The sequence below is a fragment of the Pteronotus mesoamericanus genome, unplaced genomic scaffold (genome assembly GCF_021234165.1).
Source record: "Pteronotus mesoamericanus isolate MK-2021 breed Mesoamerican mustached bat unplaced genomic scaffold, CSHL_Meso_final contig_20, whole genome shotgun sequence".
Taxonomy (NCBI): domain Eukaryota; kingdom Metazoa; phylum Chordata; class Mammalia; order Chiroptera; family Mormoopidae; genus Pteronotus; species Pteronotus mesoamericanus.
This window is the reverse complement of record NW_026555085.1, coordinates 40,079,656-40,103,689: the sequence shown is the minus strand read 5'-3', so window position 1 is coordinate 40,103,689 and position 24,034 is coordinate 40,079,656. Positions and strand designations below refer to the sequence as shown.

The 24,034-nt window shown below is 38.3% G+C and overlaps 1 protein-coding gene across 1 annotated transcript in view; it reads right to left on the bottom strand.

Annotated features, from left to right (window-relative positions):
* SH3BGRL2 (SH3 domain binding glutamate rich protein like 2) overlaps nucleotides 1–24,034 on the bottom strand; it is a 76,660-nt gene that overhangs the window by 22,183 nt on the left and 30,443 nt on the right. Inside the window, exon 5 of the mRNA XM_054568630.1 lies at nucleotides 2,531–2,716. Coding sequence (XP_054424605.1) covers nucleotides 2,531–2,716 — 186 coding nt within the window. The remainder of the gene's footprint in view (nucleotides 1–2,530; nucleotides 2,717–24,034) is intronic.

Genomic DNA, 24,034 nt, shown 5'->3' with positions numbered 1-24,034 from the left:
AGCGGGGGTGAGTGGGCAATCAGAAAACAAGGAGGTTGTTTGAAAATCTATATAAGCAACAGCTAGAAACCCAGGGTGCCTCACTCTCCCCAAAGGAGCTAGAAGCTACACTGTTACTAGACATGGTTTCTGAGAAGCAACAAACTTATAAACACCAGCACTGAAGAGAGTGGGGGTGAAAACAGGGATATGAAATGAAAACATGTATAACAGAGTGAGACCCTTCAGTTCTCTCACCCTACCTTGCCAGAACTCCAGCATCTAGGCTAATATTCCCAAAGCAAGATAGACTAAAAAGATCATTCTCTGAAAAAATTAAACTATCATCTGAGAAAAGACTTACAGTTACTACTATAACTATATGCAATGAGAATGTTGACAGGCTACCCAGTCATCCTACAGAAAAGTCCAGCGGGAAGCACAGCTGTTTATTAGTTTTCTTGTGCCTCATCTATTAAACAAAAGACAAGGATCACCAGACCTCAGAGGAAAGCCCAAGACACTCCAGAGAGAAGACCAAAATAAACTGGAAAAAAAAAAAAAAAAAAAAAAAGGGAAGCTGGGGAAACAATATTGGCAGGAGAAGAGAACTTCAAAAAAATCATATTAATATGTCCATTGAACTAAAATCTTGCATTCATCTCATAAAAGCACATTATTAAAAAGATTAGAAAGTAAGAAGGGGTAAAATATGACAGAAAAAATGTCAATGAAAGGATTCAGAGGTTAAGTTAAAGAAACATCCCAGGAAGTAGAACAAAAAGTTAGAGAAGTAGACAATCCAAAAACAAAACAAAACAAACAAAAAGACTATTAGAAAATCAATGTAAGAAATCCAATATCTAAATTAATAGGAACTCCAGAGAAAAGGTACAAGGAAAAAACATTCTCAAAGAAAATAATATAAGAACATATTTAATAACTCAATTATATAATTCTTAGATTATAAAGACCTACTGAGCATTCACCTTAATGTATAAAAAAAGCTTATAGTAATGCACCAAAAAAAGTCTGGAAATCACATATGTGTAAGAAATCTTAAAAACTTGCATAGAAGAAACTGACAAAAACAACGGATCAAGGTAAATGGCATTAGCCTTCACAATTGCAGAACTGGAAGCCGAAGGATATTGAAGCAAAACCATCAAAATTCTTCTCAAGAATTCTATACCCAGCTAAACTACCACTCAACTATAAGACCAGAATAATGAATGGCATTTTCATACCTGTACAGTCTGAGAAACAGAAAACAGTAAGGTTTTTGTTTAAGCCTTCTAGCACTATTTGACCAATTACTTTACTTTAATCTGATACTGTACAGTTTCCACATTTTCAACTATTATCTCAGTTTGGTCTGCAGGCACAAGAGTACATTTTCTAGAGTCAGTAATCACGAATAAAATATACCACATTCTTACCCTAACAATATATGAGATCATGATATTAAAAAATCTGACAGCATAATAACCTTTACTCTTACATAATAATGTACTTTGAAAGTCCTTTAGAAACAGTCATAAATATCCAGTGAAGATAGATATTATCATCCCTTGCTTGAAGATGAGAAAATTAAGACTTATAGAGATGATTTTCCAAAAGTGCCACAGCCAGCATGAAGTAATACTAGAACTCAAATCTATATCTAGTGCTATGTTCAGTATTCTCCTCTTGACGTGTATGTAAATACTCTGTCCACAATCCTTATGACTTTGTGTTTTGATATCTCGTTCTCCCTTATGCACACAGGAAACAGTTTCCTTTCAAATCACCAAACACACTCTGTTATCCCTCTTCTCTACCCTAATGACAACCCAGCTATTCATTTCGCCTCAAGCTCCTGAGCACTGTACCCTAGCCCACTGCCCTTCTCCAGGCCATCCTTAAAGAACTGTAGTGCATGTAGAATAGGTCCCAAAATAAACACTGACTTATAGTCAGAGTTCTGGCAGAAGGCAAATTCTAACTACTCATGAGAAAGAAACTACTTGATTTTTTTCTTAACCTAAGGGTGAGAAGGAAAATAATTAGACAAAAGGGACTTCATCTTCTCATATATTACAGGAAGGCACCTAATGTATTTTAGATGTTCATAATGATCTATCTGGCTCATTATAATAAAAAATAAAATATTGTTTATAACCAGCTATTAGTTTTTTATACTGTAAAGGGATAAAGGTTCAAAAATAATGACTCCTTCCAGTCTGCCCCCCAAATGTATTAATCAAAAAATATGCTTTAAAATTTAGAGCACAATAAAAACATATACACAGCTTCCCCTCCCACCCCATTTTCCAAAGCAAAGAGGGAGACAGGAAAACTCCCAGACACACATGCACTCAGACTCACACACTCTGTAATTTTGGACTCATATCCCTTCCTCCTCATCTTCACCCTCTGTTAGACTTGTGGACTTGAACAGCCACTAGATGAAGAGGTTACAGTCTTCACTGAAAAAAACTCACGGTGCTGTAGGTAACCCTTTGATGTAAGTAATACAAAGAAATAGTGTAGTAACAGTTTAGCAACTTACTCCACAGTATCGGTCACCATTAAATATCTGAGGTGGCAGAGGGTTGCCCTGAGCAGGCTTCTTTTCTGGGGGAATGTTTTTGTACATCCATTGCCTCTGCTCTTCTGACATTGTGATATCCACCTCCTCAAACTCTATCTTGTTGGCTTCCAGAAATCTAACCACATCTTGCTGCTTCTTCTTTATCTAAAGAGAGAAAACAAACAAATAAGGAGAAATGCTCATCTGAAACAGCATGTAGCTATTTCCAAACTAAACTTGATTTAATTTCTCATTGTCAGAGGTCACTGATACAGAAAAGAGGTGATTTACGTAGGTGCTATGCACTGTCCACTCCTGGATATCCAGTGGAGGTCTAAGCAAGTCCTGACACCACGATTTCTTCACCTGGACTCCCCAGAACCCTGGGGCACAACAGGGATTCCCTGGAAGAACTGACTAGGTATGAGGTGAGAGATTCACGTAGTTCTGAGAGGGCCATAACCATTCCTCCCTCCCACCCAAAGAGTTGACATTTACAGTCATGAAAGCTCTCTCTGCTCAAAACCATTTGAAAACTATGTATAGCCCATCTGAGATGTCAACATTTCATTGATTCCCATGAGCAGCAATGTTTTTATTCCCCTTAGAAGCCTCCTTCAGATATTCCACAGCTGTAGCCACTGGCACAAAAGCATCCTTTCATCAACTCAAAAGAGAAAAATGTTCTCCACTTCTAAGGTGAGAGTAAACAACAAGCACCATTTTATTTTGAACTCTATTTCTTAACCCTTTTCATTCCTCTGATCTTTCATGTTTCCTTCCTCAGTCACTAGGGGTCAGGTATGCTCTTCAAGAGCGGAAAACACATTTGTAGTTCTCAAAATGTTACCAATCTTCCTAATTTAAGGGTCTATATTAATAACTAATTTAGATGGGGGTGACAATATTCACTGTCTTAAACACAGTGTGTAAAACATGAGAAAACAAGCTTGTTTTTCCTAGATGATTCTGGAAAATCTGCACAAAAAACAAACAGGTGGTGAAGTAAATCTTATAATGGCTAAAGAATCATTATAAGAGGTCAAGCAGCAAGAAGGACCTCTTGTCACAGGAAATAAAATGTTTGAAAACAAACTGTCACTTATCAGCTGCCTCCACCAACCCCTCCCCCAGAGGTGGAAATCTGTCAAGTGCCCTGAGCAAAGAGATCTCGATCACTGGTTTGAAGTCTATGAATGACTAACGAGCAAAGCTGGAAGGAAATAAAAAGCTGACAAAATAGGACATCTTGAAGCTCAATGATATTATTAAATGAGAGAATTACTATATGATTATACATCCAAATTGATATTGGCATTATCTTAATTTCTTGAATTAAGCCACTTTTCATTTCTAAAAATGTTAACTTTTCCCCCTATTTATATACAATTTCAGAAATGTAGTTATATTATTTTGAAACTTCAGCTTGCAAAAAAAGTATCATCCATCCTTTATGCTTCTACAAAGTAGATTTCATTATGCCCGAGGTCAAAAGTAATCACCTATTTTGATCAAGATTCCAGTGTTCTTGTCAAGATAATCATGTCATTCCCCTATTTAAAATCCTTCTTTAGTAACCCCCACGGCCTTTGGAAGAACACATGAGGTCTGTCCAGAAAAAGTCCAGCCACTGTTAATATAACAAGAATGGTTTGCGCAGCATTGATGTAACCTAGCAGTCAAGGAGAGTGGACTGGAATGTTCATGAGTGAATGACTACTTACCTGTACTAGTCAGTGGGGTCAGTAGACACCGTTAAGCGAGCATGTATACTGTGTGGCTGTCACATTAAAAATGACCGGGCGAGTACAGCAATGAATCTGCATCAAATTTTGTGTTAAGCATGAACACTCCCTCTGCGGAAACTATTTGGATGATTCAGAAGGCTTTTGGGGATGATGCAATGAGTGCAGTGCAAATAAAAGGGTGACACAAATGCTTCAAAGACAGTCGAGAATCTGTTGAAAGGGATTCATGTTCTGGAAAGCCTGCAACAAGCAGAAAACCTGAGAATGTTGAACACGTATGGATGGGTTGCAACCAACAAAGATCGGTTGCATAAGATCAGCCTGACAGTGCTGATTTGGGGATTCCAAAAACTACTGCATCCAAGATTTTGATGCAAGATCTTGGCATGAAACCTGTCATGGCAAAATTCATTCTGCAGCCTCTACTACCAGAGCAGAAGGAACACTGTGCTGCAGTTGCTGATGACTTGATTCAAACCACTACCAATGAACCAGATTTCCTCAAGAAGGTCATAACCAGAGATGAATTGTGGATCTATGGCTACAATCTGGAAACAAAGGCCCAGTTGTCCCAATGGAAGTCACCTGGTTGTCTACTCCCAAAGAAGGTGCGGCAAAGTCACAGCAAGATCAAGACCATGTTAACTGTGTTTTCTGATTGGGAAGGTGGTGTCCATTCTGAGTATGCTCCTCCAGGCCAAACAATGGATAAGGAGTACTCCCTTAATGTTTTTCATCACTTGAGAGATACAATACGATGAAAAGGGCCACAGCTATGGGCAACTGCTAATTGGCATCTTCATCACAGCAATGCACCCTTTCATGCATCATGTCTAGTGCAGTTTTTTGGTGAAACATCAAATCACCCAGGTGACTCAGCCCCTCTACAGCCCAGATTTGGCACACTGTGACTTCTGACTTTTCCCAAAACTAAAAACACCTTTGAAAGGAAAGAGATTTCAGACTGTCATTCAGATTCAGGAAAATATGATGGAGCAGCTGATGGCGATTCTAACAAAGGATTTTGCACAGTGTTTTGAACAGTGGAAGAGATGCTTAGAGAACTACGTGAGGTCCCAAGGTGCCTACTTTGAAGGGGACTAAGGTCTCATTGTCTTATGTACAATGTTTCTTGTGTCTTGTATCTTTTTCAATAAATCTCTCTTTTTCATACTACATGGATGGATGTTTTCTGGACAGACCTCATAAAGCTTTCTGAGCATTTAGCACAATGTCCTTCATGATCCAGCTCTTTTGACTACAAAAGCAATGTATTTACAAATTTAAAAGTGTAGAAATAGTAAAAGTGTAGAAAAAGTTACCTACAATCCTACTACTCCGACAGCCACTGTTAAAATTTAATTAGAGGAAAGAGCCTGGATTTAATGTTCATGTGGAAATCTACATATCCGCACATTTCAAATGTTCATGAGAGTGATACAAAAATGAAGCTGCTACATAGTCAAACCTTGGTTTTCCATATGATATATATGTATACACATAATATTTACCTCTACCTCTAAATGTGAGTACCTGAAAACATACATTCTCAATTAAAAAAAAAATCATACATTCTCAATACTAGGATACATAAAAAACACTCATACACTGTTTTTACATTCCTACCTCCCTGTCCTATACACATAGATCTCTCTCTCTCTCTCTCCCCCTCTCACACACACACACATACAGCATTTATTGTTGGACTATAATCCCCTACAGCTCAAGTGGTCTTTTCTTTCACAGGATCACACTGGGGAAAAAAAAATAGCTGCACCTTGTTCCTTTCACTGAAAATAAATCATGAATACTGTCTACTGTCATTAAAAGTTTTCAAGAGAATACCTTTTCATATCTCCCTGGCAATTCCATCATGTAGATATACCATTAACTATCCCTCTATTGATGGATATTTAGTATACTTGTAACTTCCACCACTAGAAATAATATCATTTAATGAACACTTTCATTTATAAATCTCGTACTGTCTCTCACAATGCTACTTTAGGGCAAAGCCCTATGAATGAAACCTACATGAAAGGGCAGAGACATTTTTCAGACTCCTGATGGACAAACTGCTTTTCAACAAGGCCACATTGGTCAAAAAGTTCAAACCTCCAGTTATAAAGTAAGTTAAGCCCTTGGAATGTAATGTACAGCATGGTGACTACAGTTACATGCTTTGTGTATCTGACAGCTGCTAAAAGAGTAGATCTTAAAAGTTCTCATCAAAAAAGAAATTGGTAGCATGTTGGTGATGGAGGTTAACTAGACTTACTGTGGTGATCGTTTTGCAATATACATATGTATTGAATCATCATGCAGTACACCTGAAACTAATATGTTGTATTTCAATTATACCATAGTAAAAAATACAAGGCCACATCAATTTACATTCCCATTAGCAATATTTAAAAGTATCCGTGTCTCAACAACTCTCCCTCCTTACAGCCAGTATTTGAAAGTTGTATTGTAGAAGATTAAAGCTCAAACGATGGATGTTAACTAAACTTACTCTAGTTCACTGCATCACAACATGTACATACATGAAATCATTACACTGTACACCTTAAATTTACACAATGCTATGCCAATTATATCTCAGTAAAACTAAAGAAAAAAGAGAAATAATAGTTCTAAAAATTCAAATGCATAATTACACACTGACAATGCTCAGGAAGCAAAAGACAATTCCTCACTAACAATGGTGATGACTGACAGTTGTGTCAGCAGTGAAATGTAAGTGATTATATATCCACTTTTGAAGGGGAAAGCAAGGGGAGGCATGAGCAGGTCTGTGTTTCAAAGAGGTCACTATAATACTATGCAACTCAAAAAAATAAATAAAAAAGGAGAAACTGTTTGTACTGTTAACACAGCTATGAAAAGGTCTCCAAGATAAATATGTAAGTGAAAAAGAACTAAGAGCAGAGTTGTGAGTAGACTAGGCATATTTTTTAGAAAAGAAAAGAAGAGAAAAATAAAAACACACTTGTATTTCCTTGTATTTACATTTTATAAAAAACGTTGAGGGTTACAGGGGTCGGGGGAATGGGAACTGGGTAACGGGGACAAAGTGGGAGCGAGGGTTTTCATTCTCTACATATATAAACTTTAATCTTTTTTGAACAGCGTGAATGTGTCAATAGTCAAAAGATGAAATAGAAGATATTTATTTTGAGAGAGAAAGAGCTTCACTTAGAGCGTCACAGCCTCGGGGGGAGCCATGGTACACGGCCAAGAGAGATGCAGTATTTTACACAAATCAAGTTTCCCAACACATGAAGCAAGACTTGGAGCATTTAAAATAAAATTTTTAAAAAGGGCTAAGGTTACAGAAAATTAACCAATACTATGATAAATCATCCAAATAAACAAAAAGGAGAAATTTAACCCAGAGAAGGAGGTTTTCAAGTAGATGTTTGTGGCATTAACATCAGGAAGGAAGATGAGCCATGCCACCAAGCTCTGTTTCTAAGATAAGCCATGGTCAATGTGGCCTGGAACTGGGGGAGCCCAGGCGCGCGTGGCAGGGGACAGACCGCCTCAGGAGGCACGCACTCGGAGATGGCAGGACCCTGGGTAATGAAAAGGCTCTCTGTGTGGACACAGGAACCCATCGAGGGCACTTCATGTCCAGGCATGTACCCATAATTCAAGTAACAGTAACTTACATAGTCATTTCCTTAACACAAAGAGCTTTCTTCTCCCTACATCTGACTGTTCTGAAACAAAACCTCACAACCAGTATGACATTAAATTTGGGAAGCAAATGGAAGAGAGGAATTGTGGGGCTACAGTCACTGCCTTCACCCATGTTACTTTAGCTAAGATGGAAGGAAGGTACCTGTAACTCCTGGGTGGTTTGTTCAGAAGCCATGGCAGACAAATGCTAGTTATTTACCCTGTAGCCCTCTCCCTTTCTTTCTTAATACAGAAACCTGGTTATGTTTAGGAAAGCAATGTGCTCAGCTACAAAATTTGCTTAGCCACACTCCTCTGCAACTTGGGGTGATCACATGACACAGTTCTGGCCCATGTGATGTAGGGCAGATGATCGTTGGGAGGACTCCACTTAATGAATGGAAAGACAAAGTCCATTTTGGCCTTCACCCTCCTCTGTCTCCCTCGCAGACATTTAAAAGTGGCACCCAGAGGTGTAGACACCATTTTGCAAATGTGAAGACAAGCACCATATGCTGAGGATGGTCAAATACAATGGCAGGAGCCTGGGTCCTTGATGACATTTTACAGGTGTCAACCAGTCTTGTGCAGCCTACTCTAAACCTTTGTGTTAGACAAATAAACCTGTAATTAGTTAAGCCACTCTTTATCAAATTTCTACAGTGTGCATCTAAATGCAGTATACTACTTGGTTAAATTCTTAACCGCTACTTACAATGTCTTCAGAAATACTGTAGTATGATGGACTGAAAATAAAAGCTATTACTGCATAGCAGAACCTAGAAAAAAAAGCTGTAAGACATGAATTTAACATAAGTGAAGTGAATATTTGTCACTGAATAAAGAGATGGATTTTCATTTTCTCCATAAAACAATAACAAAGTTTTTTAAGCTAAAACAGGGAAATATCTACAAAAGCATGAAAGGCGCATTTCATATCATTTAAACACATGCCATTACACAGCATCCAAAGCAGGGAACATATACTGCTATATCTCTGAAGCTAGTGCACAGGTAGGCAAACTATGGTCCACAGGCCAAATCTAGCCTTTATATTTTTAAATGGCTGGGAAGAAAATCCAAACAATAATAGTATTTCATGACATGTACAAAATAAACGAAATACAAATTTCAGTGTCCATAAATAAAGTTGCACTGGTAGACAGCTACACCCATTCATTTACATATTGTCTAAGGCTGCTTTCCCCTCACAATAGCAGACCAGAGAAGTTGCAACAGGGGCCGTATGGTTCCCAGAGCCTAAAGTATTCACTAACTGCCCTTCACAGAAAAGGTTTGCCAAGGCCGAGCCAGATCCCAGATCTTCATTTCCAGCTCAAAGTTCACTTTCTCAGTGAGGACTTTCCTAACCATCTGATTTTACATTTTTACCAGCCACCCCAGAACTTCATACTCGCCTTGAATGCTTCATTTTTCACCTTAGCACTTAGCATCTGACATACAGTTTGTTTTATGCCTTTGTTTATCCACCTCCCCCATCTAGAACATAAATTCCAAAGGACTGGGGATTTCTGTCTGCTGTTTTGTTCATTGCTGAATCCCCAGAGCCTAGAATGGTGTCTGGCACATAGCAGACAGTAAACATTTGTTAATGAATAGACAGGGTTCTCACAAGTAGAAAGATGAATGTAACAGCAGTGCTGATTTTCTTATCTTTTAAGATGAGACATCTGAAGTGTCACCTCTTTGGAGAGCATTCTCCAGCCACCTTAGCTGAAGTTTTGTCTAAATTTATTAAAATCTTATGTATTTGTGCACTCATTTATGATCATCTCTCTCTCCACAATGTCAGTTTTGTAAGCACAGGGACTGGCAAGCAGAAGGCCTTCAGTAAATATTAATTGAATGGATGATTAAAGAATTATCACTCCAGTGCTGAACATCAAAGATTTCCAGGTGATGTTCAAGAGATCAGACTCAGTTGGTAATTTATTTAGGGACAAAGGAAAGTAAAGTTTAGTCGAACAGAAATGTAGATCAAACACTACTATTTCTCAGTGAATGCTAAGGCTGTATGAATTTAAAATCAGTGTGTCTAGCATGTTACATCCAACTGTAAATAGCTTAAATAACTGAGAACTTCTAGACCCTGAATGTAAAAGCCTTCACTTATGATGTTGACACTGATATTGAAGTAAATTATATGTGATTGTATGTTTAAAGAAATGTCAGTTAATTTCAAAAACTGCAAGTGCACAATATAGTATTTTGTTTTGCTCAGGTGTTTTTAATAAATTGAATCGTTGATATGTCTGCAAATTGATGGCAATTGGGAATTAAGCAAATATTTCCGACTCTGCTTCCATTCGCTACCAAGAGATTCTGTCACCCTTAACCACTTCCCCCAATTACCTCCATCCCCAGAGCAAGTCCCTTCGGTGTGCTTTGAGGTAGCCTTCTTGGCCGCTGCATCGGTAAGGGCTAAGGTCTGAACATGTCTCCCTCAAATTCATTGTTGAGAACTAACCCCCTAGGTGATGGTGTCAGAAGGTGAGCCAAAAGGCAGCGATTAGGTTACAATGGCGGAGCCATCATGAATGGGATTGGTGTCCTTACAAAAGAGTCCCAAGAACTCCCTTGCACCTTCCACCATGTGAGGACACAGCAGTAAGTCTGCAGTCTGCACCCGGAAGAGAGCACTCACCAGAATCCAGCCATGCTGGTACCCTGATTTTGGACTTCTGGCCTCCAGAAGTGTGAGAAATGAATTCCTGTTGTTTATAAGCCCCCTAGTTTGCGGTGTTTTGTTACAACAGCCGGAAGGGACCAAGACGATAAATCTTCACCCTTTCAACTCCAGACCCCTGCAAGACCCAGATCTGCTGAGGACCCCAATGTCTGCCCCCAAGCCCTGGTGACCCACCCTCACAGGTGCTTGGGTGATAAGCTATCTGGGTTACTGCTGCTGCTGAAACTGCTGATGTGGCATGAACACTCAATGACCCATATAAATCTGTGAAGACACTTGTATCTGGCAATCTCCTGGCTCCACGAGTCCATAGGGATTAACTCAGAGGACAAGCTAAATAAACTGCACTGTACTGCACTTAGCCTTGCCCCCTATTCTGTGGCACTGACTTCTAAGTAAACTTGCACTCCTTCATTCTCTTCTTGTAGGATTGGTTCTTTCCCGGAAGGCTGCCAGTTAACTTATGTAATTAAGCAACCCCTGCCAGGTTCCTTCCATAGGCTTCCCAACAGGTCTAGTCACATCTGAATTCCAGGGTGTGTACACAGGTGGTGCAAACACCCTGGCACCTTGGGAGTCACTGGTAAATACAGAGACATAATCATTTTGAATTAAGGTAGATTTTTAAAACTGACATTTAATGTGACAACTTTTTTGTGGGAAACATTTAATGTGGGAAAGCAAGCTTAAAGACGAATGAGGCACAGATGGAGAATGAGAAAAAAAATTTTAAGGAAAATATGTATTTTAGAGTTAGACTGCGCTACTTTTTAATTCTGGCCCTGTCAGTTGAGTAGCCTTGGAGAAATTACTGTGCTTCTCTCTCAGACTCAGTTTCCAAATCTGTGAAATGGAACCAATGTCTTTTTTTTTATTGCTTCACTGGGGGGACTAAATAAGAAAAGAACCAAGCAATAATGGGCACTTCCTCAATTGTTTCATCCATTCACAAGTTACCTTTACTTTCTCGCCCTGGATGTAGGCTTCCGTAAAAAAATATAAAGTAACTTCCATGTGCTTTCAAAGCCTTTAGGTATTCAATGCAACAGTTATTTCATGTATTTTCAAACTTCAAATATACAGCTTTCTTTTTTTCTGACTCGAGGGAAGGCTGACTAAGGCTTTTCATGAATCTCACATGGAAAAAGTCAAAGACAGGAAAAGGAAACAGAGAAAAAAGGAATATATTTTCTAATAACTTGACAAAATTTACAGAAGGGCTGAACTAGACTACGAAGGTAGATGTCCCTAAAGTAAATCCTTCTTTCAACTAAAAAGGGAGGAAAGGAGTGACAATATTTTCCTTTTTGAAGACCCCAAAAACTTTGCAGTGATTGAGTAGGGTACCTCAAAATTATATAATTTCATGGCAAATTCTTCAATGAATACCCCACTATTGGACTCACTATGCATTATATTGTAATAAAGAGGATGTAGATAGCAAGAAGTATTGTGGCAGATGCTAGATTAGTCACCCCAAAAGCTATTCACTTCCTGACCTGTGAAGACTGGAAAACTCAAGCCCCAATTTTCCCATCCACCCTTGCAGCTGGGGCAGCCACGTGATCCAGATCTGGTCCTTGAGATGTGAACCAAACCTGCTGCAGGGAGCTTCTGGACAAGGCTTTGCTCTCCAGTTGAAGCAGATGGATTAAGATGCTAGGGCCCCTGTCTCTGCCTCTCATCCTCTTCCTGCTGCAAATCCAGGTGTGATGATTAGAGATGCAAAGGCAACCTTTCCATTGTGAGGCAACAACCATCAGGAAAAGGACAACCAAGAGAATTCGAGAAACAGAAGCCCTGAATAAATCAGCCTCCAGACTTATCAGGGAGACCAAACGCTTCTATTCATTTAAGCTCACAGTAGTCAGGTTCTCTCTTACTTGCAGATGAACACATTCTCAACTAAAACACTCACCGAAGTGTCTCATTTGTTGGGAAGCAAGGCAGGGGTAAAGAATAAGCCCCAACAAGCCATCTGCTAGTTGTCAACATTCTAACGCTGTTTAACTAAACATGAGATTACACAAAAAAGTAATGTGTTTCTAGTGTCCATTTCAGTTTATCTTACTTGAAAGCAAATACCAGGTTACCAAGTCAAAGATAACAGAAAGAGATGTTGTTTTGCAACAGATTGAAACTTGAGTTTTAGGGAATCAGTGTCAGAAAGATGGATTATGAAATGCAGAGCAACTTTGAAAGAACCATTATGATATTTTTTTTAATTAAGCAATACAATTTTTATGATGGAAAAGACTGCTTTTTCATCTATGTGTCCCTGGCACGGTCCTTGGTACTTACTAGGCACTCAATGTTCGTATTAAGCAAATAAACATTATTGAGCTTTAATAAATATTTTTTTAAACATGTTTCATTTTAGCCAGTCAACACTTTTGGTACTGTTTTCTTAATCAATTTACATTGGTTTCTTTTTTTCTGTGTTCATAATGTTAAGCCACCTTTTTAATTAAAAAAAACCCCATAATCTCATCATCCTGAAGTAATTATTTTTTCATATTACCTTCCAAGAATTCAATGTTTAGAACATACACACTTTATATAGTTGCTATAAAATACCATAGACGTTTTAGAGTAGGATGTCATGGTTATATTATAAATACTGTTTTTATAATTTTCAACATTATCTTATTGAATGCATAAATTCTATTGAGTATTTAGTCTAACATTACCCAACCATTGGATATTTGTGCATATTCTAGAGACTTTTTTCTTTTATAAAAAGGTAACTGCTCTGAATGTGATTTTTTTTTCATGATGACAAATGGTATCAATAGTATGCTACCCAACAGATATTAAAACACACACAGACTCTCACACATACACACACACCTTCTTCCTTCTTGATTTGTCCCTTTGAGATGATACTTTATCACGCAACTTTCTGTTTTTAAATTTTTTATCAAGTAACTTTCTTGTTCAACTTTTACAAAACGGACTTTATAAAACGTTTGATATTATTTTGTCATTGAAAATGATGGTTTGTTGTCTATAAAAACTGTCACTGTGAAAATGTAGAAAGATAATTTTCTAATCTAAAAGTCTTTCAAATGAAAAATTTTAATTTTTTTAAATGTAAAAATGTAACATCTTTTAATTGGTTATCAGGAACAACTAATTGACATCTGGGATTTTAAGTATGAAAATTTTTACCCCTGTTACATGATTGACAAATAGAATGGAAGAATCATTATTATTGTTCTTCAACTGTAATGATGCTCATTCTCCATTTGCATCTATATATTTTAGAGAGATACCTTTTCAATAATAGAGCAACTATTAAAAGCAGACCTTTAAATTGTAGTATTGATCATTAGCGTTGTTTTCACAAAGAAAAACTTTTGAAAAAGAGAAAAAGAAATCTTTTATCATTAAAAAATAAAATTGCCCTGACTGGTGTGGCTCAATTGGTTGGGAATCATCTCACAGACTGAAAGGTCACCAGTTCAATTCCCAGCCAGGGCACATGCCTGCACGGCAGGTCTGGCCTTCAATCAGGGCAACCCATCGATGTTTCTCTCCCTCTCTTCTTCCCTCCCTTCCCCTTTCTCTCTCAAAAAATAAATGTCTTAAAAGTGTACAATTCCATGGTTTAAAAAATAAAAGTTAAAAAATAAAATTAAGAATATTGTTTTAACAGTATCCCATCGTTTTAATTGCTATTTTGCAGACACTTTATAATGCACGTATTGTATTAGTATAGTAATATATGCATTTATTTATTTAAAATATACAGATATTGGGAATATATCCTCAAATAATTTTTTATTACTGGGTTATGTGATCAAAACACATTGCAGACGACTGCACTAGAGAACTGTGGGGACCAGGAGAAATGTGGGTGTGCAAACACACACGAGTATATATTATTTTCCTTTATAATGTTTGTCTGAATAACTTTCAAGCCAGAAGACAAATCTCTGTTCCAAACATTTGAGAACTATGGAATTCTATTATTCTCACTTGTCAGTGTTTTGTTTTTCCTCATATAGGTTTTAAAAGTCAATTTATAAATTCCTACTTTGCAAAATGAACAAAAATAATGGGGAAAAAAATCCCATCAAATTTTTTTAATAACATATATGTAGTGGTGTGGGCAGTCATTTAGGTGGGTTAGTTTTATAACAATGTTAGGTTTTGGATCTGTATGGCTTAAATTTTAATAATCTTTACCTGGAAGTATTCTAGCAACATATGATGGGGAAAATTACTAGACTCATAATGAAATCCTAGAAAACTAATCTGCGTTTCACTGTAAATATAGAAGTATACTATAAAGCTAATATTTTTTCCGTAGGTTAACGTAAATGAGACAGGGCAATAAATCTCGAGGCAGAAAACACGGGAATATTAGCACATACTAATGTGCTTGAATCAGACAAAATGAAGACATCATAAGGTCTTGCAATGTCCTTTATAATCTGTTTTCTCTTCATACTAATACTTTTGCTCTTGAAGACATCATGTACTTCCAGGACTTCAACTATTCACCTTTATGAAGGGATAGCCAAAATTTGCATTTCAAAATTGACCTATTTCACAAGAGCCAATCCATAACTCCAAAGTCTTTCTGAAAATTTATGCTTAAATATGTCAACATCACCTCACACTTGACTGATAAAAAATAGCAACAAAAACCTTGTTTTCATAAGATCAACCCATCAATTCACAATTCACTGTCTTCTATTTATTTTCCAGTTTCTATTAATAAAACACCACTTTGTTTGTGACTCAGCATGACAATAAACTGACTGTAAATCCAAAACTTAACATTATTACAAAAATAATCTACCTAAATGAAAACATTCACACACACATTCTCTGTCTCTCTGTTTGGTAGCACTAAACCAAGGATGGTGTGAAAGTAGGCGGGGGGTAGGTCTGGCCACTGCAAGCTCAGCTCAGGCCTGTGAGGGGCCCTGGTTCTCTGTTCTTGATGGTTAGAGCACTTTGATTAATGATGTCAAGGGCAGTGGACTGATCCTCATCTGGGCCACTTGGTTTTGATTTATGTTCTAGTCCTGGATGGTCAGAAAGGGATCATCTAGTGCAAGTTATTTATCCTATCAAGGTTTCAGTTTCCTCATAGGTGAATGCAGATCATAACTCAGCTCAGACTGTGGAGATGAAAATTAAATGACATAACAGAGTTCTTAGTGCATGGCACACAGAAAGAGCTGCACACATATTAATTACTATTATTACTACACAGTAATTTTTATTCTAAGGCCACAAACCTCACCAGCTAGTCTGCTCTTTAGCAGGCAAACTGCTAGTCATTGAGGATATACCTGGTCTCATCACAACTCCGTGGGAGTTTGGCCTCTCTTTCTCCATTCCTTCACTCATTCATTCATTCATTCCACAAGGAGATTTTGAGGGTCTAGCAAGTGGCAGGCACCGTGCCTGGCATAGGGGTACACACCTCAGCTCGCCCCCAAGAAAGCTGTGAATTACAGGTGTCGATAGTCAAAGCGCTGGCAGTGCCCACACTAGAGAACTTGATTTATACAGAGATGATCCATTCTCTGGGAACACACCTTTGGTAAGAGTGGGTTTCCCTTCAGCTGTGAGTACAATGCTGTCCCACCAGCGGAACATGTTCTGTAAGGGTTTATTCTCCACCCAGGTCCATGCTAACCCGGCCCACTGTCCCATCCCAGCCCAGGGAAGCAGGCCAAAGCAGCCTGAAAAGTGAGGAGGGCAGAAAAGGGTCCCCTGGACACACCCTTGCACAATCTTGTCATAGGCAGAATGAAGTCCAACTGCCCCATCTAGACTAGCCAAACCCAGGAAGAAACAGGTGGGGCTCACTGCTGAGTGTTCACAAGAGTAACCTTTTTGACTTTCCCATCGCTGCTGCATACAAAGACTCAGAAGGAATGCTAGAGATAAAACTAGAAAGCGGAACAAGGAGAACCAGAGATTTCAGCCAAGTAAAGAGTAATTAACAAGTGTCCCCGTGGCAGTCCCCTAGGACTTATCGATTCCACCCTGGCATATTTTTAAACTGATAACATCAAATTAATACCCTTTTCTTTTGAGTACACTTACTTGTCTTTTAGAATTACAGATTAAGTTCGAGAAGTTAATATGTAATTAAAACCAATCACTTCATTTAGTTCCCTCAAATGAAACTTAGGCAGGTATCAGAGTTTATATGGTCTACTATTCTTGCATTTAAAAAAATATTTCAGAAAAGATCAAAGAGAACTTTGATCTGCCGCTGGCAAAATGATTCTCCCCATGAATTCTAATCTAAACCACCATTAACACAAATGTTACCTTTGTGTATTTTCTGATTGGGAACCAATACTTCCAGATCATAGGTCAGGGAAACAATACTCGCTTTTAATTCTTGGTATGATTTTTATAGATAGCTAAGTAGGACAATACCAGAACTGAAACAAAATAAAAACAGAGATGGTTTTGTATCTCTGTTTAAAAACGTTTCAGTAGCTTCCCATTATCCTTGAGATGGAAGCAAAAACCTGTGCCCAGGCTCACAAAGCCCACCTCTCCGGCTTCAGGCCTATCTCACGCACCCTGCGGTGGTGGCTGGCAGCCCACACGTGCATCTGGGTGGCCTGCGGGGCTTCTTGTCGAAACACAGACCGTGGAAAGGAGGTCAACCCCAAAGTGACTGATTCAGTAATACTTGGGCTGGGTTCAAGAATCTGAATTTCATATTCATGCAATGGAATATTATATGGCCAGAGAAATAAATGAAGTACAGATACATACCACAATATAAATGGAACTTGAAAGCATGCTAAAGTGAAAGAAGCTAGTCATCAAGGACACTATATTCTATGATTCCATTTATATAAAATGTTCAGAGAAGAGGCAAATTTACAGATAGAAAGGTTAATGGTTCTCTAGGGCCGGAGTGAGGCGGATGGTGATATTAGGGATACGACTAAGGAGTGTTGGAACTGGCACTCGAGGTTCCAACTTCTCCGTGTAACCTCCCACCTCTCCTTTACCTACATTTACCTCCTTGTTTCCCTTGCCTTGAATACCCTCCTGACTTCAACATTTAAGTCCTCCTCTTCCTAGAAGGCCCACCTTAGAGCTCACCTCTGACACTGTGCCATCTCAGTCCAGAATATTCTCTGCTTACTTCCAAAGAACATGATGTCTATATTCAATTTGTGTTTTGGAGCTACTGGCTCTTGTCTAGTCAAATTCTAGAGGGCAGAGAACAGATGTCATACTTGTTTGACTTTAAAGTACCTTGCATACTACCTCAACAAACAATGAAAAAGCAGAAGCAATGGATATGAAACTGCCAAGGCGTGGACCATAATCTGAAGTGACTCATTTGTCCTACAACTATTCAATGACTCCTTTTTTTCAGTACTTCTACTGTGATTTTATTTTATTTGAAATAATTTGTTATTTTTCCATTACAGATGACATACAATATTATATTTGTTTCAGGTGTAAAATACAGTGATTAGGCATTTTACATAACTTTTGAAGTAATCAATCACCCCAATAAATCTGGGACCCTCTGACACCACACACAGTTATTACAGCATTGACTATATTTCCTAGGCTATACTTTACACCCCATGACTATTTTTGTAATTAATTACCAATTCTGTACTTCTTAATCTCTTCCCTTTTCATCCATTCACCCCAACCCCTCTCTCATTTGGCAGCCATCAAAATGTTCTCTGTATCTATGAGTTTGTTTCTGTGTTGTTTGTTCATTTATTTATTTATTTTTTGATTCCACATACAAGTGAAATCGTATCATATTTGACTTTCTCTGTCTCATTTATTTCACTTAGCATAATACCCTATAGGTCCATTCATGTTGTTGCACGTGGCAAGATTTTATTTTTTATGGCTGAGTAAAATTTCTTTGTATATATGTACTACTCGTTCTTTATCAATTCAAGTACTGAAGGACACTGAGGGTTGCTTCTATATCTTGGCTATTGTAGATAATGCTGCAATGAACATATGGATGTATATGTCTTTTCAAATTAGTGTTTGGCTTTCTTTGGATAAAAACCAAAGATAAAAATGGATAAAAATGGAATTGCTGGGTCCTTCTTTGTCTCTTATTACAGCCTTTGTTTTGAAGTCTATTTGGTCTAGTCTAAGTGTTGCTATTCCAGTTTCCCCTCCCCCATTTCCATTTTCATGAAATATCTTTTTTCCGTAACTTTACTTTTAGCCTGTGCATGTCTTTCAATCTGAAGTGAGTTTCCTATATGCAGAATATGTAAGGGTCCTGTTTTCTTTCTTTTATTAACTGCTATTATATTTTTAAAATTTTATTTACTTATTTTTAGAGAGAGAGGAAGGGAGGAAGAAAGAGAGGGACAGAAACATTATGAGAAAAACATCAATCAGTTGCTTCTCACATGCCCCCAACCAGGGATCTGGCCTGCAATGCAGGCATGTGCCCTGACAGGGAATTGAACTGGCGACCTTTTGGTTCATAGGCCAATGCTCAATCCACTGAGCCACACAAGCCAGGGCAGGTCTTGCTTTCTTATCCATTCAGCCATTTTATGCTTTTTCATCAGAGCACTTAATCCATTTACATTTAAAGTAACTTGATAAATATGTAGGTATTGTCATTTTATTATTCATAGTTTTTATCTTTTTTGTTCCTTCTTCATAAATAAGTCCCCTTAACATTTCTTGTAGTACTGGTTTGGTGGTAATGAACTCTGAGCTCCTTCTTGTCTGGAAAGCTCTTTATCTGTCCTTTGATTCCAAATGATCATTTTGCTGTGTACAGTTATCTTGACTGAAGGTCCTTGCTTTTCATAATTTTGAATATTTTGTGCCAATCCCTCCTGGCCTGCAAAGTTTCTGTTAAGAAATCAGCTGAGCCTTATGGGAGCTCCCTTATAGATAACTAACTGCTCTCCTTTTGCTGCTTTTAAGTTTATCTTTTTGTTTTAACTTTTGGTATTTTAACTATGATGTGTCTTGGTGTGGTCTCTTTGCGTTCATCTTGTTTGGGACTCTCTGCTCTTCCTGGGCTTGTATGTCTGTTTCCTTTGCCAGGTTAGGGCAGTTTTCTGACATTACTTCTTCAAGTAGGTTTTCAATTCCTTGCTGTTTCTCTTCTCCTCCTGGTACCCCCTATGATGTAAATGTTGGTATGTTTGATGTTGTCCCAGATGCCCCTTAAACTATCCTCATTTATTTGGATTCTTTTTTCTTTTTTTTGTTCCGGTTGGGTGTTTCCTACTATCTTATCTTCCAAATTGCTGATTTGATCCTCTACTTCATCTAATCTAGTGTTCATTCTCACTAATGTAGTCTTCATTTCAGTTGTTGTATTTTCTATTTCTTACTGATTCTTTTTTATATTTCTATGTCCATTTTTATATTACCTATCTATTTGTTGAAGCTCTCATTGAGCACCCTTATAACCAGTGTTTTGAACTCTATCTGGTAGATTGCTTGCCTCCATTTTTATTTTTTTCAAGAGTTTTGTTTTGTTCTTTCATTTGGGACATGTTTCTTTGTCTCCTCATTTTGACTGCCTCCCTGGTGGAGATGTTAAGTCTCCCAGGCTCGGTAGAATGGTCTTATGTAGTAGGTGTCCTGTGGGGCTCAGTGATGTAGTCTCCCTGGTCACCTGAGCCAGGTATTCCAGGTGTGTCCCTTGTGTGGGTTGTGTGTGCCCTCCCGTTGTAGTTGAGTCAACATAGTCCTTTGACAAAATGGTAAAACTGAGATACAGAGATTAGTAAGTAGCAGGAGTTGGGACTACAATTCAGATCTCCTATAAGCAACTCAATATCCAAACACTTTATATTTAGGACATAGGAAACCAAGAAATTTTGTCCCATAATATCAGTCCAAATGAAAATACAATTATATTATTTCAAGCAATTTGTTTCAAGATATTAGCAAGGAAGCAGTTAATATTCAAAAATTAAACATTCCAAGAAACATAAAATGCATCATTACTCAGAACTACAAAAACAGAAGGGTGGGGAAAAACCCACAAACACTTCAGATATTGAAATTATTAGATATGGAATTTAAAATAGATGTGTTTGACAGGTTCAAAGAAAAAAAAGGGGCAATTATAAAGTAAGTGGCAGGTAGACTTTCAGCAAACTAAAGTTCTTCAAAGTTTCTAGAGAAGATGTGAACACAGGTCCAAGGCCAAAGGCCATGCAGTCAACCTCCACATCATCTCACCAAAGCTATCCATGGGTCCAAACAGGGATACCGTTTATGAGTAGATACACACAGACTGCCAACATCACTCTAAAAACAGTGCCAAAGACACAAACCAAAATACACTCTCCTTTATTTTTTTAAGGGACAGCTATAAGAATCATTAAATAATCACAAAAGTTACTTTGTGCCCAAGACATTTAACTGTTTATAAATCCAAAGGGGGAAGGACACACATAATTTTATCAAGTTCTAAAATGTACGAATTAAAGTTTCAACTGGACAATGATCAGTTCAAAATTACGGTCCAAGAGCAAAAAATGAGAAAAGTTTCTAAGTGAGGATAAGCAGACAACTGAAAGACTAAAATCACAGAAATAAACTAAATGGCATTAACATGCCCTTCAAAGTCACTTCCATCTCTAAAATATCCATTGGATTCCCTCTAGGTGCATTCTGTTCTTCTCGTAGGCTTTCAAAGCATTCATTCATTCATCTTAAAATTACATACTAGAGTACCAGGTCTAAGATGTGCCAGGCACTCTGTAAGATCTCAGGAATCTGTCTGACCTCATGGTCTGCCTGGGCCATACCTGGCCCATCTTATCACCCCTGCACCATGCATCCTAAAACCAGTCTCGTCACAGCCTCCATGTTTCTCAAAGTATCAGTGGTAATGGACCGGTTTGCTGTAGTTCTTACTGTTTTAAGGTTCCAATCTGTCACAAACTTATACTTTCAGAAAATGAATGTTAGATAAATGATATACCAAAGATACAGAAAATAGGAGCCTATAGTTTTCATTTATAATGAAAAAGGCATAAAATTACTCTGTAAACTTGCTATAAAACTGTTTACTTCCAATTACAGTTACTTATATCAGTAACAAAGTTTGATCCACAGCTCACACATTGAACACCTCTGCTCCAGGACTGACTGATACAGAAACTGACTGGGTCTATATGTAATGGTTCCTTTCCACAAAACCATTCCAATATTGTTTACACTTCCTATCTAAAGTCTATTCATTCTTCATAGCTCAGCCCCAAGTCCACACTGTGCTCAATCAAGTCAACCCAGTGGTTCTCAAGTGGGATTTTGCCCCCGCCCCCCGCCTGGAGACATTTGTCAGTGTTGGAGACATTTTTGGTTGTCACAACTAGGAGACACTAAGAGCATCTAGTGGGCAAGGGCTGAAGATGCTGCCATTCCCACACCAAACAATGGTCTAGCCCAAAATGCAATAGTGCCAATGTTGAGGAAACCCTGGCTTACACCAACCACTGCCTCCCAGATCCTCTCCTTCACCAACCTCCTATTACTCTCATGCTCACCGTCATCAGCATTTAATGATACACAGCTCAGCACCGTTTAACAACAGTTCATTGCATCTGTGCCTCTTTCCCCAACTTAACTATAAATTCTTCTGGAGGATGAAGACCATGTGTGTATCACATCTACATCCCACAAGGGATTCAGTAGGGTAGCTTCAGAGGAGCTGCTCATCACATACCTGTCAGCCGATTTGTCTCCTTTCTCACCTGCTTGATAAAATATAAATAGCTAAAACTAACATCGACACTTGTATTAAACTACTTTGGTTGGTGTTTTAAAAAAAAACTCATACTACTTAGCAATGTGAAGCCATAATAAAACATTAGCAAAAACATGAAATGAAAGATGTGGGTGGTTTGATTTTATAGTTTTTATATTCCCTGTTAAGATTACATGTTTACTTCCTTAAGGAAAAAAGTCAGCCAAGTGCAAAATATGTTCAGAATGCCACCAGGAAAATTATATACAACTGTTCGTACACATGCTTCCTGTTAATTAGAGGATACTTTGCAGAAAAGCTGCTCTGGCAAAACTTGTTTTAATAATCAAAATCCTCTACAGTAAAGAGGAAATCCTGCTGAGCATAGTATTTTCCACAGGCAAGAATACAAGACTTCAGCCAAAAGCCGTGCTTTTGTCCATGGCTGGAGATGCTGCTCTATGTCACAGTGGATTCTGGAATATGTTGTTCTCATTCCTACAACAGCCCATCCTTGAATGTGTGAAAGTGCTCCAATAAGATGATCTAGAAACTACTTCTACTTACATTTGAAAAATAATTGGAGGGAATGACAGATCATTTTCACAGTTACGTTGTGCAGGGGATCATGTAGTTAGTTCACATTTCCATAGACGGCACACACAGACCTCTAAGAGAAAGTGTGGAGGCTCCTACGGGCATTGGATGGACCCGCCCCTTCTGTTGCGTTGGCTGTGTCATCAGCTTTGCCCTCCTTGGGCTAGTTACTGAGCGATGCTAGTAGGCCTTGTTTGCTGAAATTCAACCATGTCACTTCAGCTGGACACTTAGTTCTGCTTTGATCCTACACAACCACCATTAGGAGCTTTCATAGCTTCTGCAAATCTCCACAGGCACTCACCCTTCCCACAGACGACCCCAATTCCTGCATTTCAGATAAGATAAAGTATGTCTTGAAGACTACCTCCAAATTCTGGTGTCTGCACTTCAAATTTCTCTATGTCTTCAGCCATATTGATTCTGCACTCCACCTTGACTCAAATGAGTGGGGAAATTAACAAAGGAGAATGACAGAGAGAGAGAGAGAGAGCGAGAGCGCGCGCAGCAGCGAGCAAGCTCGAGCGCAAGTGCACAAGGGGCCAGCACAAAGAAAAATCAAAGACTCTTTAAGGTCAAGGAGCTGTTGTTCATTCTACAAGTTTTCACAAGACCTTGTGAAGACCCTTCCACGTGCTAGACACTGCCCTAGGCACTAGGAGAACATAGGTGACAAAACAAGGCCTTTAAATTGATGTACTGCAAAGTCTAATGGGAGCAGAGGGGCATGGATAGGGCTTGTCAACAAGTAACTTTAGTTAAGAAACTGGCAGAAACACAGAAGTGCCTAAAGGGTTTGGGCAACTAAAAGGCAGGACTCTGTGGAAAGGTGCTCAGAGGGCTGCAAAGCTACAGCAATACACAAGAAGAACAAAAGCACAGCATCATAGAAGTAATATAAAATAAACAGTGTGTACGATGAGGAGGAAAAGAGTCTACAGCTATATTGGAAGGTAGAAAGAAAGGAAAATGGAAGGCAAAAGAGAAGTTGCAACATGGGACAGTTAGTAGCAAAAAAGTTACTT